At 42.2% G+C, this 18784-nt stretch overlaps 1 protein-coding gene across 2 annotated transcripts in view; it reads right to left on the minus strand.

Annotated features, from left to right (window-relative positions):
- Positions 1-18784, minus strand: part of TPH2 (tryptophan hydroxylase 2) — a 112657-nt gene that overhangs the window by 67508 nt on the left and 26365 nt on the right. For both annotated transcript variants that reach the window (XM_058568774.1, XM_058568773.1), the window contains exons 6-7: positions 9573-9769; positions 5362-5497 (exon numbers count right to left, since the gene is read on the minus strand). In XM_058568774.1, the coding sequence (XP_058424757.1) occupies positions 5362-5497; positions 9573-9769 (333 nt within the window). The remainder of the gene's footprint in view (positions 1-5361; positions 5498-9572; positions 9770-18784) is intronic.

Here is an 18784-nt window from a genome sequence, read left to right on the forward strand (position 1 = left end):
ACAGATCAATGGAATAGAATCGAAAGCCCAGAAATAAACCCACACATCTATGGACAGCTAATCTTCGACAAAGGAGCCAAGAACATACAATGTAGAAAAGAAAGTCTCTTCAACAAACGGTGTTGGGAAAACTGGACAGCCACATGCAAAAAAATGAAAGTAGACCATTACCTCACACCATACAGAAAAATTAACTCCAAATGGATTAAAGATTTGAATGTAAGACCTGAAACTATGAAACTTCTAGAAGAAAACATAGGCAGTACGCTCTTCAACATCGGTCTTAGCAACATCTTTTCAAGCACCACGTCTGACCAGGCAAGAGAAACAATAGAAAAAATAAACAAATGTGACTACATCAAACTAAAAAGCTTCTGCACAGCAAAGGAAACCATCAACAAAACAAAAAGGCAACCTAACAATTGGGAGAAGATATTTGCAAACCATACATCTGATAAGGGCTTAATCTCTAAATTATATAAAGAACATATGCATCTCAACAACAAAAAAACTAACAACCCAATTAAAAAATGGGCAAAAGACCTGAACAGACATTTCTCCAAAGAAGATATACAGATGGCCAACAGACACATGAAAAGATGTTCAAAATCATTAACTATCTGGGAAATGCAAATCAAAACTACAATGAGATATCACCTCACTCCCGTCAGAATGGCTGTAATTAACAAGACAGGAAACAACATGTGTTGGAGAGGATGTGGAGAGAAGGGAACTCTCATACACTGCCGGTGGGAGTGCAAACTGGTGCAGCCACTATGGAAAACAGTATGGAGATTCCTCAAAAATTCAAGGATAGAACTACCATATGATCCAGCTATTCCACTGCTGGGTATTTATCCAAAGAACTTGAAAACACCAATGCGTAAAGATACATGCACCCCTGTGTTCATTGCAGCGTTATTCACAATAGCCAAGACTTGGAAGCAACCTAAGTGCCCATCAAGGGACGAATGGATAAAGAAGATGTGGTATATATACACAATGGAATACTACTCAGCCATAAGAAACGATGAAATCCAGCCATTTGTGACAACATGGATGGACATTGAGGGTATTATGCAAAGTGAAATAAGTCAGAGGGAGAAGGTCTAATACCGTATGATTTCCTTCATTAAGTAGTAGATAATAACAACAATAAACAAACACATAGAGACAGAGATTGGATTGGTGGTTACCAGAGGGGAAGGGGGGAGGGAGGAGGGTGAAAGGGATAATTCGGCACATGTGTGTGGTGATGGGTTGTAATTAGTATTTGGGTGGTGAACATGATGTAATCTATGCAGGAATAGAAGTATAATGATGTAAACCTGAAATTTATACAATGTTATAAACCAATGTTACTGCAATAAACAAAAAATTAAAAAAAAAAAAGCCAAAGACATGTTTAAAACCCAACGTGTGTTGAAAGCTTTGATATCGAAATACATTTTACCCAGACTGAAAAGGAAAATACAATTCTCTTTTCAGGTAGTGTCTTTTTGCTGCCTTCGCTCTCATCTCCAGCTGCGTCTGCAGGGCTCACCTCAGTCTCATTAGCACTGCCTCCACTACGACAGTTCAGCAATTGAAGGCAGTGATTTGGAAGCAGAGTACAAGCAACAAACACAGCAGCCAAGTGGAACTTCAGAAATTGGAGAATCTGCCTTCTTGTTGGTTTTCAACTGAGAAAATGGATTTCATTGCAGAGATGCCTGTGAAACACCACCCCCAGCACAGCGTCACATAGATCCAAACGACGGCTGGGAAGGAACTTAGGACTTTGCAGAACTTAAGGGTGAAGGGGATCTTTACAGAGAATTTTGTCTGCATAGCGTATTTCTGGAAGCAGGCGATGGAAACTGGTGGCAGTGGTCGCCTCTGGGGAGGAGGAAGTGAGTGTCAAGAGAGCAGAGGAGGGAAAGGAAATCACTGTTCACAGTGTACCCTTTCATACACTTTGAATTCTGAATCACGTACAAGCATCACTTGCTCATAAAATAATAATAATAATTAAAAAATGTTTTTATAATATAAAACCCACTCAAAAACAAGAGCCTGCAAAAATAATCCCAAGTTAGTGAATCCCAGATTTCCATCCTGACAGTCTCCTCGTGTCTGTGTAGTCACAGGTGTCATGGAAGAAGAGAACACTCAGATCTGCAGCGGGAGATCTCAATTCACTTCTGACTCCCAGCCCTTATTTCCAACTGCCAGGGGCTTCTCCCTCTGGAGGTCCCACCCATGGGCCCCTCAAAGACAACATGCCCCAAACCCAAATCCTCTTCTCTCCCTCTTTCCTTCTCTCCTCCATCCAAGCTAGATCCTCCTCAATATTCTCAGTCATTGTTAGAAAAAACTACCTATTCAGCTTCCCAATCTAACAACCTTAGCATTACCTTAGAGACTCTCCCCTCTCCTCACCCCCATCACAGTCACCAAATATTGTTAACTCCACCTTAGTGATATTTTTCACATAGGTGCCCTCTTGTCCTATCCCATTGACCTTTTCTAGTTCAATACCTTGTAAACTATTCTCCTGCACTGGACTATGAGCTCCCAGCTGGTTTTCCAGCTAGTTCGTTTTCCACACTTCCCCAGCCGCCACTCCCATCATCTTTCTCAAATACAATTTATCTGAAGGTGCTTAAGAACCTTGGATTGCTCCCTATTTATTGCCTACAGAATTAAGCCCAAAGATCCTGATTTGACAAAGGATCACTTACATTGCAGACTGAAAAAACATTTCATCCCTGACACATACCCTGTGTTTTGGCCACTCTGGCGTTACAAGTCTTTCTCCTTTATGCCTCTTGTGTGCCTCCAGAACTTTGCACTTGCCGGTTCCCTGACTTGAAAGCATTCTCTCCCCTCCGCACCCTGCCTTGTCCAAAAAAGAAATTCCTATACCCCCTTCTAGATCCCCACTTGGTTTATACCTTCTCTGGAAAGCCTTTTGGGACTGTCCTCTGTCCTTCTCTAACACTTTGTACACACCCCCATTATAGCCCTAGCCACACTCTTTCATAATTATTTATGTTTCTCTCTCTCCTGCCAGAATGTGAGCTGCTTTAAAAAACAGCCGCTATATTTTATTTATCTTTGAATCCACTGCACCTCCCTGCTAGCTTTGCACATAAATGTTTGCTGAATGAATTGGCTGAAAGTATTTTGGTAAAAATGTAACACATTATCCCCAAATTTTATAGACCTCTGTGGCTACAATCTCATTTCTTTGCCCTCTCTCTCTGCATACCTATTGGCATGCTATCACAGGTCTCAGGAGGGCCAGTTATTCAAAGGGAACTAAAAAAGTGCCCGCTCTTTGTAAACAGGCCGTTTGTAAGCCCTCTGGGCTAGATGCAGAGATTGCCTTTCTAGCTCTGACAATGCTCCTTTGAGCACTCGCTCCACTCTAAGAAGCATTTCTTTTTCAAATGTCTTGAGTCCTATAAGTAACCTTGTTTACTCTGAAAACACTCTGAGGGAAGCTGGAAGGATCTAAAAAACAATGTAGTGACCCTGGTCAGTGAGCCTCACGCCTGCCTGAGAGGATGAGGGGGCTTCCGTGGCTCAGCCCTAATCCCTGCTCACTTCCACCGCCATCAGCTGCTTAACTGCTGAACCTCCCAGGACTCTCTGCTCCCCAGTGAAGATCACAGCAGCCCATTAGTTACAAGATTATTCAAGCAAAACAGCGTCATAAACAAAATGAAAACCCCAGTGGCTGAAGAACAGTGGGTAACAAACTAGGGTAGGACCAGGGGTAGGCACTCATTTGAACAGAGCCCAAGGGGGCAGAGACCCAGTGATAGCTCCCAGCTTCAGGGTCTCTGCCTTTGCTCTTCTCCCTCCACCTGGAACATTCCACTGATAGATATTCGTATTCAAGTCTCTGCTCAAATGTCACCTCCCAGAGGCTGCCCTGATGACTCAACCCGAAAGAGCACTATCCATCAATCTTCACCTCTTTGCTCCGCTCTGTCTTCACAGCACTTCCAGCACAGCCCAGCACTTGTATCTGCTACCATATTACCTATCGATCTGTCTGTGGGCTAACCCTCGTCCCCCGCACATCCAGCAGGGACCTCGTCTTGTTCCCAGACAATCCAAGCAAATGGTAGTCTCCCAATAAATGTTTACTCATTAAAAAAAAAAAAAGCATACAAAGAAATATTTAGGGCACTGATCTCAAGTAGTTCATAATTCCAGCAAAGATGTAAGACCCAAGTTTAAAATGTTAAAAGCTCGCATGGTTAAATACACATTACAGATGGACAAGAAGAAGAGTAAACGGCAGGTTTTCTGAGGAAGGAGTGATTGTGCACAAGATGGCAAGAGAACGTTTCCTAGAGAAGAGAGAACTTGCATCTGTCTTGAAGGCAGTGGAGAATTCACTAAGTTCAGGAAAAGGGGCCAGAGTGTTTCACACTGGGAGACTGTACAATCTCATGTGTGATCAGGCCAAATTATCAACACACATGGGTTCACAGCTACCCACTGCTCTCCATCCAATCTTCTGTCCACACCCCTGGCCCACCCATTATCCAGTAGAGAGGAGATAAAAGCCCCAAAGATGGATTCTCTCAAGGAAAGCTGACAGAACCCGAACCCAAGAAGAGTCACAAAGCCCATGTGAATCTAGAGGTGGTGGGCAGGACTGGAGGAGTGTTCAGGAAATTCAGACAGCGGGGAGGGCACAGCACAGAGTCTGAGTCTGGGGGTGACGAAGAAGACTAACGGAGAAGGGATTGGTAACAGAGTTGCTGTGGCATGTGGACGTCACCTCCTCAACGTGAGAGGAGCCTCCTCACGGAGAGACACGTGCTCTGGCAGTGTGTCAACGTTCACTTTACCCTCTGTGCCTGCGTCTCCTTATCAGTAAAAATGGAGAGAATAACAGTGTCTATACCACAGGGTTGCTGCGGGCACTAAATGAGTAGATTCGAGCAGCGCCCAGCACGAATTTCCGTGTGAGCCCAGCTTCTTTAAATGCAACATTGTCCTAAGGGCCTATATGGATCATGGCTTTACGAAAGTTACACACATTTCAGGGAGTAATGTCAGCAACAGGCTGGCCAAAGCAGAGGGTTCTTTGTGGGGATGTTCAGTGTTCAGTGTGGGGATGAAGTGAGAGAGACAAGCTGGAGCAGGAACATTGGAGACCCCACATTCCCGGCTGAGGACCCGATGGTTCAATGAGCCCTCGCTCCTTCAGGTGAGTGCTGTGGCTCTCACTGGCTATAAAGACGAAATTACTGTGGAGGTAAAGGAGGGCCTGAGTCACTTTCAAATAAAGTGAGCACTGACCACATCACAGTGTGGTGGTCTAGTCTAGCCTAGGCTTCCAACGCGGGTACTCACGGTTCCGGGGTGTAGAGGGGGTCCGAGCCGTGCCGAACGTACTGGGTGCAGTGGAACACTCTGTAGGCCAGGCCTGCCAGAAAGTCTCGTGGACTCAGGTATCCAGCCACAGGCCTCACTGTGAAGCCAGACCTTTCTACAGAGGCAACAGAAAGAGCCAACTAAATATTAACCCAACAAGACTTGAGGGCCCAAACAAGGCATCCTGTTATTTGTAAGGATGTTCTAGAAACAAAGTAATCAAGATCCTAACACTGTTGATAATTGAATGACATATATTGTTAACAGCTATCACTTTTGTGGTTTCTGATTACTAAAATACACTCGTGAGGTTTCCAAGGGGAAAGACATTCATTAAAATGGAAAGAAAGGTGAAATGAAAATTTAAGAATTTAAATTCAGAAACCAAATGAGGATAAAAAAGCTCAAATACACAGGAGAAGATCACAGTCTAAAGTGGTGCTCACCACTTATTACCTGGTATCTTTCTAAGAGACACAACCAGGTAGGGATCCATTCTGCTGTATGTGTTCAGTTAACACAGCTAATTCACCCCCTTCATTCGCATGGTGGAATCAGCTCACACTACAGCTTTCTATTGTCAATACAGCTAACGCCTGCGTTCTATATTGCTGTTTTCTGTGATATAATGAAAACATTCATATTAATTATTGCAATTTGAACAAGCACACTAAAGCTCTACATGCCCCCTTGCTTTACGGCAAGAGGAAACACAATATGCAGATACAATAAAATCTGTGAACTCTCTCCATCCTGCTAACACAGTTAGACTGCGGGCCGTCAGTGCTCAGCTTAAGGGCTTCCTAATGCTTCCTTCTCATGAAGGCCCGGGAAATTTACAGCCGGACGGCGACTCTTACCTCGGACACCTGCGTTGTAAAGGCTCCCATTCTGACAGCCTCAGCTCATCAGGAGAGCACCCCAAGATGGTTAGATGGTTTAAAAGGCAAGAACCAATTCTGCTTATTGAACAAGCCCATTCTGGGATTTCTGGTGTCTACACGGAAATAACCCAGCTCTCAGGCCTCCTCAGACCCGTAATCCCGACAGTATTATGTTCATTGCAAACCCATAACCCTGACAGTATTATGTGCATTGCAAACCCATAATCCCGACAGTATTATGTTCATTGCAAACGCTTTCACTTTGGATTTCTCCCCGCTGAGTCTCAGAAACGTAAGTGTGTTTTCTTCTCTTTCTATTTTGTGTCAGTTAAGCCAACATTTCTCACATATAGGTCGTGAGTGGTGGTACACAGAGGGACATTCTTTGCTTTAATAGTTATGTATTTTATTTTTATATAATTTTTTTTAAATATGTAACTATCATGTAAGGAACTTTGAATTTGTGGATATCATTGCTTAAAAAGTTTCCTTTTTAAATAAATTAGGTATTTTACAAGTAAGCCAATTAAAAGAAATAAAAACACATGCATTTACATTGTGCTTGGTGTGTGCCAATGAATGATGCAAACTGAGCTTCCCAGTATCTGATTCACCACGGGTTGTGAAAAACAACAACAACAACAACAATAATAGTAATAATAACTAAGACTCTGCTATCCTTAATGTGTGTCAAGTAATAATAAGGGCATATATGTGAGGCAGATAAAATTATTATCTCCATTTGCAGGGAGGAAACTGAGGCACAGAGACATTAAGATAACTCTTCTAAGGTCACACAGCTAGGAACTGGTAGAGCAGAGACTCAGTCCCAGGTATTCTGCATCCAGAATCCGTGCTATACCATACCGCCTCTCATGAAAACATTAAGTTGAGAGACAGATATGGCAAAAATATGGAGATGGTATTCTAATTACTGGAGTTTGAGAAACAGTGCAGTAAAAAGCAATCCCCAAACAGGAGCAATCAAGCCCATGGTAAATATATAATATGCACATAACTCCGTGGGAAACACAGAGGACACGCCAGAAGCAGGGCCATTAGGGATAACATAACCTAGTGAAACGTTAACGTTAAGGCATTCTGTAATTAGGCGCTAACTAAGTGATACTGATCAGTGGTTCTCAATCTCTTTCCCTCAGTAAAAAAGATCATGGATGGTGTCCACACGTGAGGCCCTCCCATCATGCTAGGTGTGGTTCTCAGGGTACCAGCTGTCAGACCATGCCAGTCTCTCTCCTGACACACACATGATCTAGAATAAAAGCAGAGAGGGGAGAGGTCATGATGGCTGTTATGATCAGGATTCAGAGGGGAGGCAGGACTTGCTCTGAGTCTGGAAGAGTAGGTAGAATTTGAGGGGGTGGAGAAGGGATGACTTTTCCAGCAAGGGACAGAGCCTGAGCAGAGGTGTGAGAGCCCACAGCAGGAAGGAGGGTTGTGCAGCACGGCCATAGTAGACAACCTTGGAAAGTGGGTCAGGGCTTTGAACTGAGATTGAAGTTCAGAACTTGATTGTGTGAACCAGAGATCAGCAAACTACGGCCTGTAGTTCAAATTCAGCTTGCCATCTGTTTTTCTACACCTCATGAGCTAAGAATAGTTTTTACATTTTTTAATGGTCACATTTAAATGGCTATACAAATACCTGCATAACAGCCTCAATTTTGCCTCTTGGCCCACAAAGCCTAAAATCTTTACTATCTGGCCTTTTACAGGAAAACACGTTTGTCACCCTCAGTGAAAACAAGGGGAGCCGCTGGTGTCTTCTGAGCAGAGATGCCAGGAAGGAAGAGATGCTTTGGGAAGCTTCATCTGGAAGCAGTGGCAGGAGAGTAGAGGGGAGAAGACACAGACGTCAAGGTTGTAAAATGATGGGGCCTCAATCTGAGCGGTGGCAGTGGAATGTCAAGAAAAGGACAGGCTCACAAGGTCACAAAGCTAGAAGTGGCCACACATGGAGACTGTGGTAAGCTGAACAACGGCCCTCCAAAGACGTCTGCCTCCCAATCCCCTGCACCTGTGAATGTGTTCTCTTACGTGTCAAAACAGACTTTGCGGGTGTGATTAAATTAAGGATCTTGAGATGGGGAGATGATCTTGGATTATTCTCTTGGGGCTGATATAATCACAAGGGCCCTTAAAAGAGGGAGGCAGGAGAGTCCGAGTCATAGAAAGAGATGTGACAATGGAAACGAGAGGTTGGAGTGATGTAAGGAAGGGGCCATGAGCCAAGGAATGCAGGAAGACTCTGGAAGCTGAAGAAGGCAAGGAACAAGCCTCCAGAAGGAACACAGCCCTGCCAAGACCTTGATTTTAGACTCCTGATCTCCAGAACTGTGAGATAACACATTCCTGTTGTTTTAAGTCCCTAAGTTTGTGGTAATGTGTTATAGCAGCCACAGGAAACTAACACAAAGACTAAGAAAGGCAGGGTGGGGCAGGACTTCTGCGAGTCTAGAGAGTAAAGCATCACTGACAAAACCCGGCACGACAGGAGGACATGAGTTCCAGGAAGGGAGGCAGCAATGCGCTTTTGCTCTTAGAACTGCTGATCTTGAAACGGAAGAAGAAAGAGGCAAAAGCAGAGAACCCGAGGACTCAACCACAGTGAAGAGCAGAGGAGGAAGTGGAGACGCTGTGAAACTTGGCCTCCTCCCTCCACCCCCACAGGAGCCCTAAGTTTTCCCAACTGCTGTCCCAGTAGGGTCAGTGAGGAGAGTGACCACACAGAGAACGTGGACTTGAGGTGACTCTGTGCTCCGTCTTGTTCACTACTATAACATCAGCCACGAGTACAGTCCCTGGCACACAATTTATGCTTAAAAACGTTGATTTGATTAATGGACTGATTTCCCCCAGAAGAAAGTCACTGGTGTCCAACATTATCCATGATACTTCTTCGTCCAATACATAATTTTTAACAAAGTAGATAAAAAGTCACCTTTGAGGTCATTCCATATCTATGTAGCCCGAAAGAGTGGTTCCTGGGTCAGAGAAAGCCCAAAGCTGAACTTACAAATCTCCTTTGGGGGTTACCATATAAATGAGCCCAGCACAGAGAGACCTCACTGAGACCCCGGCTGTGTGAACAGCTGAGTCCATCTCCCTGCTCAGAGTCCCCACTCTGCTTCCTGCAGGTGGCCCTCGAGAATTGTTGTGTCAATGCTCCTCTTTTTAAATCCAAAGGAGTTTTTCTTTTTGGAAAAAGGGGTGTTGCTGCATTCTGTGTGCTTGGAAGGCAATCAAGGATGTTGGCAGGAAAAGACAGCCTGCATGAATCCTCACCTTTCAGAAACATGGAGACGTCTTCAAGCTGAGGCACGTTGTCCTCCCTGTAGCCGCAGTATTTAGTCAGCAGAGGGAAGTTTTTCAGATACTCCTGGCAAGCGTGAGTGGGATAGAGTTTGGAGAGCTCCCGGAATACAATGCCCCAAGTTTTTGTCTCTTCCTCCGTGTACTCCACCCGGGGAATGGGCTGACCACTAGGCAGGAGAGAAAACAAGAGAACGAATCTACCTCTGGGTCACTCAGTTAAGTGTATTCTCACCTTCACACCTATCGCAAGTCAGATTCTTATAAAGTGGGACATCTAAGTGTCTAAAAGGATCCCATTGAGTATCATTTTTAAATGATTTTTAAATTTTAAATGCTAACCTTCTAACTTTGTGTGTGTGTATTTGGACTTCCATACAAATGATTTGATTAAGTTACATCTTCACACATCCTTATGGAAATTTGATAAGATTTACTGATACCAGCTCAACACAAGGCTGACATAAGGGAAGCCACATTATAGAAAAGAAACCTTATTGTAACTTTGAATGACCTCTGACAAACTAACCCAGCTGGCTATGCACCCTCCAGGAGATTTAAGTGCTCTGTAGATTTTACAACTCCTGCTTGTGTATGTACCTCCCACCTGTGATAAGATGATAACTTTGTTCTTTTGAATTCCTTAGGAATGTGACAACCCACAAACAGAGAGTCTATGCTGAGAGCCATCATCAATGAAAACTGAAAGATCTGGTGTGGCACTCCCAGACTGTAACACCAGAAGGTCAACATGCCTAACCCCCTCTCCAATAACCCACTGGCCTATATAACTGCTGTAAGATTTTGTGCCTCCTTAAGATGGTTCTTTTGGACATTAGTCAGCCATCTTCCCTCCTTCTAGCAAGCTGTAATAAACTGCCCTTTCTCTGCCACCATCTTGCCTCTTGGCGACTGGCTTTTATCTCACGGTGAGCAGATCATGCCCTTTTGTGCAATAACATTATGTTCTTACACTGAGATCAGTAACAAGTAAGAGTTCTGGGTTGGAAGGAACTGGTTTGGGTACAAAGCTGTGCTCTGAGAGCCTTTTCTGCAATCACCTGACAACAAGTAATAAATTGATGTAGTCTCTTTAAAATAAAATTGCCTGTGGGTTCTCTTTGTCCCTTGTTGGAAACTCACCTCAATCTCCAAGTGTAATTTTGAGATTCTTTGTTCAGTGAGCAAATGTCTGGGAAATACTAAAAGACTATACTAAATTTAAAAGTGAGAGTTCTGCAAACTGCAAAATACAAGCCTTTATTGCACATCATATTACACATAATATGTACACATATTACATATTACAGCCTCTTGGGCTAGGAGAGGGGTCAGCAAACTTTTTCTGTAAAGGGCCAGAAAGTAAATATTTTAGGCTTGTGTGCCACATGGTCTGTCACAACTGTTCAGTTCTACCATTGTATCTTGAAGGCAGCCATGGGCAATATGTAAACAAATGAACCCAGCTATGTTCTAATAAAACTTTCTTTACAAAAACAGGCAGTGGGCTGGATTTGACCCACAAGCAGTAGAGTGCTGATGCCTGATTTAGAATACTGAGAGGTGGCCTTAGACTGGAGTGGTCAGGGAGAGCTTCCTGGAGGAGGCACAACTTAAGCTGAGCCTTGTTGGCCAGGTATGATCTGCAAGTTCCCAGACAGAAAGAAAGGTGAGGACGAAATGCTGTTCTAACAGCAGCCAGCAGCCATGAGCAAAGAACATAGCTCCTGACGCAACCCGGGACGAGTAGATAAGGAGGAAGATGGACGTGTGTTTTTGCACACTATTGCTTGATGGACCAGACTTTGAATTTAGCCTCTGATTAAAATACCTATTTTGAAATGAAATTAGGGTTTGAGAAACCCTCTCAGGACATGCTCAGCAGCCACCTGCAGCACTCCCCACTGCCCACCCTGGCCACGCGTCAGAAATTCAGTCAACAGATATAAACACGCAACACATGACATTCCAAATACATACACGTAAAACCAGGAGTGCTGCCCCAGCAGTCTACACAGGCAGTGCCTGCCCCCCCAGGCTGCTGCAGCTGCAGAGCACCTTCCACAAGCTGGGCCCTGCGGGAGCACCCCCGAGGCAGCGAAAGAGGGAAGGAGGACACTAACAAGAGGAGGCCCCAGACAGACCCAGCGCCCCCAGCCTTCTATGTCCTGCAGGGTGTTCCTGTCAAAATGCTTTCCATTTGAAGTTCAGGGCCAAAAGTGGTTCCCACTGCCCTAAATTATTTTTACTTAAAAAAAATTAACTGCAGCACATGAGGGATGAGGGAATAACACACACAAGCAAGAACCAGAAATGAACATATGCTTTCTCTGAGTACCAAGACTGGGGTTATACAAACCAAATTAGGGCAGCATTAGTGTTGTTTAAATTTGGCTGTTGATAACAAAAAACTACAACCTAGCAAATATTTGCTGAGAATTTCAAGACTGCTAAGACTTAGCATCTGTGATGAATTTAGAATGAAAGCTTGAAATGGAAAGATAAAAATGGAAAGGATGTAAGGAAATAAGTATATAAATCGTCTGCCTCTGGTACCAGAAAATTCAACGAAATCAATCTGAGTCAGGTAAGCTAATAAAGCTAATAAGGGCTGTGCCCAATCAGAAGGGAGGAGAGCAATGAGGCTGAAACCATAAATGAAATATTGAGAAGCCATTTGAAAGAATCGTGAGGTCAGAATTTTCCTTTTGATATTAATCTGCAGTATTTCAAAGGGGAGCTGCATGTGCCCGACAGGCAGCAGCACAAGGAAAACAGGTGTGAGGCAGGGTAGGAAGACAGAGTTATACAGGTTTGTCACTGCACGAATCTCCAGTGTCACAATCTCAGGAATATGGATGGTCACGTATATTCCATTTGTTTCTGCTTGTCTGTGCTTCCTGGGTAACTAACCCTCTGGCTCTTTGAGGTAATGGCTGGTGCCGGGTACCACTCTGATTGCAGGAAAGTCTGATTCTGATCACACCAAGAGATTCTCACACCCCTCCCACCCCTACCCCCCAGGCAACTCTTTAAGGTAAATGTTTAAAAATCAACTTCAGATGAGAGCAACGTCAGCATCATGGTGGAGTGAGCTTTCTCGTAAACTCTTCCCCCGATAGGATACAACAAAAGGAACAGTCACAGACCAACAACGGAATCCTAGACAATGAAAAGCAAGATTGGAAAGATCCACACTGCCACACATCTGAGAGTGGAACGCACTGGGCCCCCAGAGGAAGTGGGGAGAGGTAAGGAGAACTACTCTCCCTCCCCATCGGATCAGTGATCCCGGTCCACATGGCTCCCGGAGAGGGGGGAGGGGCGACCCTCTGCGGGGAAACCGTAGCTCTTCAGGTTTTCTCAGCCAGTGGGCAACTCCCACACAGAGGACTCAGAACTGCTACGGGATACCATCAACATCTGAGCACCCCAGTAGAGCAGACAACGAGGGGCGAGCGAGAAGCCCCTCATGCCAGGGACCCAGCCAGCAAAAGAGAGAGCCCCCGCCCCTCCCCGCAAGCTGGACCCTGCAGCTCAGCCGACCAGACCAGACCAAGTGACTGGCGTATTGCAATGAACAGCCAGGGCAGAGAGCAGGGGGCTCAGAATACACAGCCCTTTACCCCCACACAGTGGCGGTGGGTGGAAATTGCAACCAGAGATTTCCAGGTTGCAATTTCCTGGAAATTGGCTTTGCCAATACAGGAACCACAATGCAAAGATACATGAAATCACCAGACCAGAAGGAAAATGACAAGCACCCAGAAACCAACCCTGAAGACACAGAAATCCATAACCTAAACGACAGAGATTTCAAAATAGCTATCATAAAAACACTCAACGAAATACGAGACAACACAAACAATTCAATGAGATTAGGAGTTTCTTCACAAAAGAGATTGAAATCATAAAGAAAAACCAATCAGTGCTGATGGAGACGAACAACACAATGGAGGAGATAAAGGAGAATCTGGAATCTTTAAAGAACAAAGCTGACAATATGGAGGAAAGAATTAGCATTATAGAGGATAGGAATACAGATATGCTCCAGATGGAAGAAGAGAGAGAACTAAGACTAAAAAGAAATGAAGAAAGTCTCCGAGAAATATCTGACTCTATTAGGAAATGTAACATAAGAATTATAGGTATTCCTGAGGGAGAAGAGAGGGAAAGAGGAACAGAGAGCCTATTCAAGGAAATAATAGCTGAGAACTTCCCAAATCTGGGGAAGGAGCAGGAAATACCAGTAAGCGAAGCCAACAGGTCACCTAAATATGTTAACAGACAAAGGCCCTCTCCACGACACCTAGTGGTAAGGCTAGCCAGAGTCAATGACAAAGAAACAATATTAAGGGCAGCTAGACAAAAACAAAAAATAACGTACAAAGGAACTCCCATCAGGCTCTCAGCGGATTTCTCAACAGAAACTTTACAGGCTAGGAGAGACTGGAATGATATATTCAAAATACTGAACGACAGGAACTTTCAGCCAAGAATACTCTATCCAGCAAAAATATTCTTCAAATACGATGGAGAAATAGTAACTTTCCCAGATAAACAAAAGCTAAAGGAGTTCATGGCCACGAGACCCCAACTACAAGAAATACTCAAGAAGGCCTTCAGGCCTGAAAAAAAGAAGAGAAAGGGAACACAAAGCTTGGAGCAAAGAGAAAAATACATAGACAAACTCAGAAAAATAGTAGATCTTTACCGGAATAGGTTAACAACCACTTAAATACCAAAATCAAAGATCAAAGGAAGGAATTCACCAAAAATAAATTTAACCTCATCACTGTAAACACACACCCACAACACAAGATAGAAAAGGTATAACAAGAACGACTTAGAAGGGGAAGAGGAAAGTGACTGAATTGACTTAGTATAAGGAAATAGGAGGCCATCAGATAATGGACTATCTCATACACAAGATTTTTTTTACAAACCTCAAGGTAACCACTAAACAAATAATCAAATTAAAACCACATATGATAAACAAAGAGAAAACTAGAAGAGTCATAAGACAGAACAACCAAACTGAATTGGCAGTCAGAAACAAATGGGACAAGAAACAAAGGAAATGCAAAAGAACCTAAAAATAAGTGACAAAACAGCAACATTAAGACCTCATATATCAATAATTACCCTAAATGTAAATGGATTGAACTCTCAAATCAAAAGATACAGAGTGGCAGGATGGATTAAAAAACAAGACCCAACAATATGCTGCCTCCAGGAAACACATCTCAGCTCTAAAGACAAGCACAGGCTCAGAGTGAACGGATGGAAGACAGTACTCCAAGCTAATGGCAAACAAAAGAAAGCAGGTGTTGCCATACTCATATCAGACAAAGTAGACCTCAAGATAAAACAGGTTAACAAAAACAAAGAAGGGAAATATATAATGATAAAAGGGACACTCCACCAAGAAGACATATCACTTATAATTATACATGCACCCAACATAGGAACACCAATGTACATAAAGCAACTATTAACAAACCTAAAAGGAGACATTAACAACAACACAATAATAGTAGGGGATCTTAATACCCCGCTTACATCAATGGATAGATCATCCATACAGAAAGTTAATAAAGAAATAGTAGACTTCAATGAAAAACTGGACGAGATGGACCTAGGAGACATATACAGAGCACACCATCCAAAAACAGCTGACTACACATTCTTCTCAAGCGCACATGGAACATTCTCAAGGATAGACCATATGTTGGGAAACAAAGCAAATGTCAATAAATTTAAGAAGATTGAAATCATAACAAGCATCATTTCAGACCATAATGCTAGGAAACTGGAAATCAATCACAAAAAAAAAAACTGGAAAAGTGACAAAAATGTGGAGATTAAACAACATGCTACTCAACAACCAATGGATCATTGACGAAATTAAAGGAGAAATCAAAAACTATCTGGAAACAAACGAAAATGAAAATATGCCATACCAAACCACATGGGATTCAGCAAAAGCGGTCCTGAGAGGGAAACTCATAGTGATACAAGCCCACCTTAACAAAGAAGAAAAAGCCCAAATAAGCAACCTCAAATTACACCTAACAGAACTAGAAAAAGAAGAACAAACAAAGCCCAAAATCAGCAGAAGGAGAGAAATAATAAAAATCAGGGCAGAAATAAATGAAATTGAGACCAAACAACAGTAGAAAGGATTAATGAAACAAAGAGTTGGTTCTTTGAGAAGATAAACAAAATTGACAAACCCTTAGCCAGGCTTACTAAGAAAAAAAGAGAAAAGGCTCAAGTGAATAAAATTAGAAATGAAAGAGGAGAAATCACAATGGATACCATGGAAATACAGAGAATTATAAGAGAGTTCTATGAGAAATTATATGCCAACAAATTGGACAATCTAGAAGAAATGGATAAATTCTTAGACTCATACAACCTCCCAAAACTGAACCAAGAAGAAATGGAGAATCTGAATAGACCAATCACAAGTAAAGAGATTGAAATAGTAATCAAAAACCTCCCGAAAAATGAAAGTCCAGGACCAGATGGCTTCTCTGGTGAATTTTACCAAACATTCAAAGCAGATTTAATACCCATCCTTCTCAAACTATTCCAAAAAATAGAGGAAGATGGAACACTTCCTAAATCATTCTACGAGGCCAACATCACCTGATACCAAAGCCACACAAAGACAATACAAAGAAGGAAAATTACTGGCAAATATCGCTGATGAACATAGATGCAAAAATCCTCAACAAAATATTGGTAAACCAAATACAGCAATACATTAAAAAGATCATACACCATGATCAAGTGGGATTTATACCAGGGACGCAGAGATGGTTCAACATCTGCAAATCAATCAACATGATACACCACATCAACAAAACAAAGAATGAAAACCACAGGGTCATCTCAATAGACGCCGAGAAGGTATCTGACAAGACACAACATCCATTTATGATAAAAACTCTCAACAAAATGGGAATAGAAGGAAAGTACCTCAACATAATAAAGGCTATTTATGACAAACCCACAGCCAACATCTTACTCAACGGGGAAAGACTGAAAGCCATTCCTCTGAGAACAGGAACGAGGCAGGGCTGCCCACTCTCACCACTCCTCTTCAACATAGTACTGGAAGTTTTGGCCAGAGCAATTAGGCAAGAAAAAGGAATAAAAGGAATCCAAATAGGTAACGAAGAAGTGAAACTCTCACTATTTGCAGATGACATGATTCTATATATAGAAAACCCTAAAGAATCTGTTGGAAAACTATTAGAAATAATCAACAACTACAGCAAAGTCACAGGGTACAAAATCAATCTACAAAAATCAGTTGCATTTCTGTATGCTAATAATGAACTAACAGAAAGAGAGCTCAAAAAGATAATACCATTTGCAATTGCATCAAAAAGAATAAAATATCTAGGAATAAATCTTACCAAGGAGGTGAAAGACCTATACAATGAAAACTACAAGACATTATTGAAAGAAATCGATGATGACATAAAGAAATGGAAAGACATCCCATGCACATGGATTGGAAGAATAAACATAGTTAAAATGTCTATATTACCTAAAGCAATCTACAGATTCAATGCAATCCCAATCAGAATCCCAATGACATTCTTCACAGAAATAGAAAAAAGAATACTAAAATTCATATGGGACAACAAAAGACCCCGAATAGCTAAAGCAATCCTAAGAAAAAAGAACAAAGCAGGAGGCATCACAATCCCTGACTTCAAAACATACTACAAAGCAATAGTAATCAAAACAACATGGTACTGGTACAAAAACAGACACACAGATCAATGGAACAGAATTAAAAGCCCAGAAACAAAACCACACATATACGGACAGCTAATTTTCGACAAAGGAGCTAAGAACATGCAATGGAGAAAGGAAAGTCTCTTCAATAAATGGTGTTGGGAAAACTGGACAGCCACATGCAAAAGAATGAAAGTGGACCATGTGCTATCGCCATTCACAAAAATTAACTCAAAATGGATCAAAGACCTGAAGGTGAGACCTGAAACTATAAAACTCATAGAAGAAAATACAGGCAACACACTATTTGACATTGGTCATAAAGGAATCTTTTCGGATGACATGCCTACCCAGAATAGGGAAACTAAAGAAAAAATAAGCAAGTGAGACTTTATCAGATTAAAGAGCTTCTACAAGACAAACGAAACCAGAATCAAGATGAACAGACAACCTACCAGCTGGCAGAGAATATTTGCAAAACATACATCTGACAAGGGGTTGATCTCCATAATATATAAGGAACTCACACAACTGAGCAACAAAAAAACAAACAACCCGACCAAAAAATGGACAGAGGAAATGAACAGACACTTCTCCAAAGAAGATATACAGATGGCCAATAGGCACATGAAAAGATGTTCGACATCACTAATCATCAGGGCAATGCAAATCAAAACAACACTAAGATATCACCTTACGCCCGTTAGAATGGCTATAATCACCAAGACAATAAACAACAAATGTTGGAGAGGATGTGGAGAAACAGGAACCCTCATACACAGCTGGTGGGAATGCAAACTGGTGCAGCCTCTATGGAAAACAGTATGGAGATTCCTCAAACAATTAAAAGTAGAGATGCCCTATGATCCAGCTATCTCACTACTGGGAAGCTATCCAACGAACCTGAAATCAACAATCCAAAGAGGTTTATGCATCCCTATGTTCATTGCAGCATTATTCACTATAGCCAAGAAGTGGAAGCAACCTAAGTGTCCCTCGACTGACGATTGGATCAAGAAAACGTGGTATATATATACAAATGGAATACTACTCAGCCATAAAAAAAGACAAAATCGTCCCATTTGCAACAACATGGATGGGCCTGGAGGTTATTATGTTAAGTGAAGTAAGCCAGAAAGAGAAAGACAAACACTGCATGATCTCACTCGTATGTGAAATATAAACCAACACATGGACAGAGAAAACTGTAATGTGGTTACCAGGGGCAATGGGGGGGATGGGCACAAGGGGTGAAGGGAGACATATATATGGTGATGGACAAACAAAAATGTACAACCCAAAATTTTACAATGTTAAAAACTATTAAAACATCAATAAAAAAATAAATTTAAAAAAAATCAACTTCATCACAAAGTAAAGGCTAGTTTTATCCATTTAATTTCTGTTAAAAATATCCAAAATACAGA

The sequence above is a fragment of the Diceros bicornis genome, chromosome 25 (genome assembly GCF_020826845.1).
Source record: "Diceros bicornis minor isolate mBicDic1 chromosome 25, mDicBic1.mat.cur, whole genome shotgun sequence".
NCBI lineage: Eukaryota > Metazoa > Chordata > Mammalia > Perissodactyla > Rhinocerotidae > Diceros > Diceros bicornis.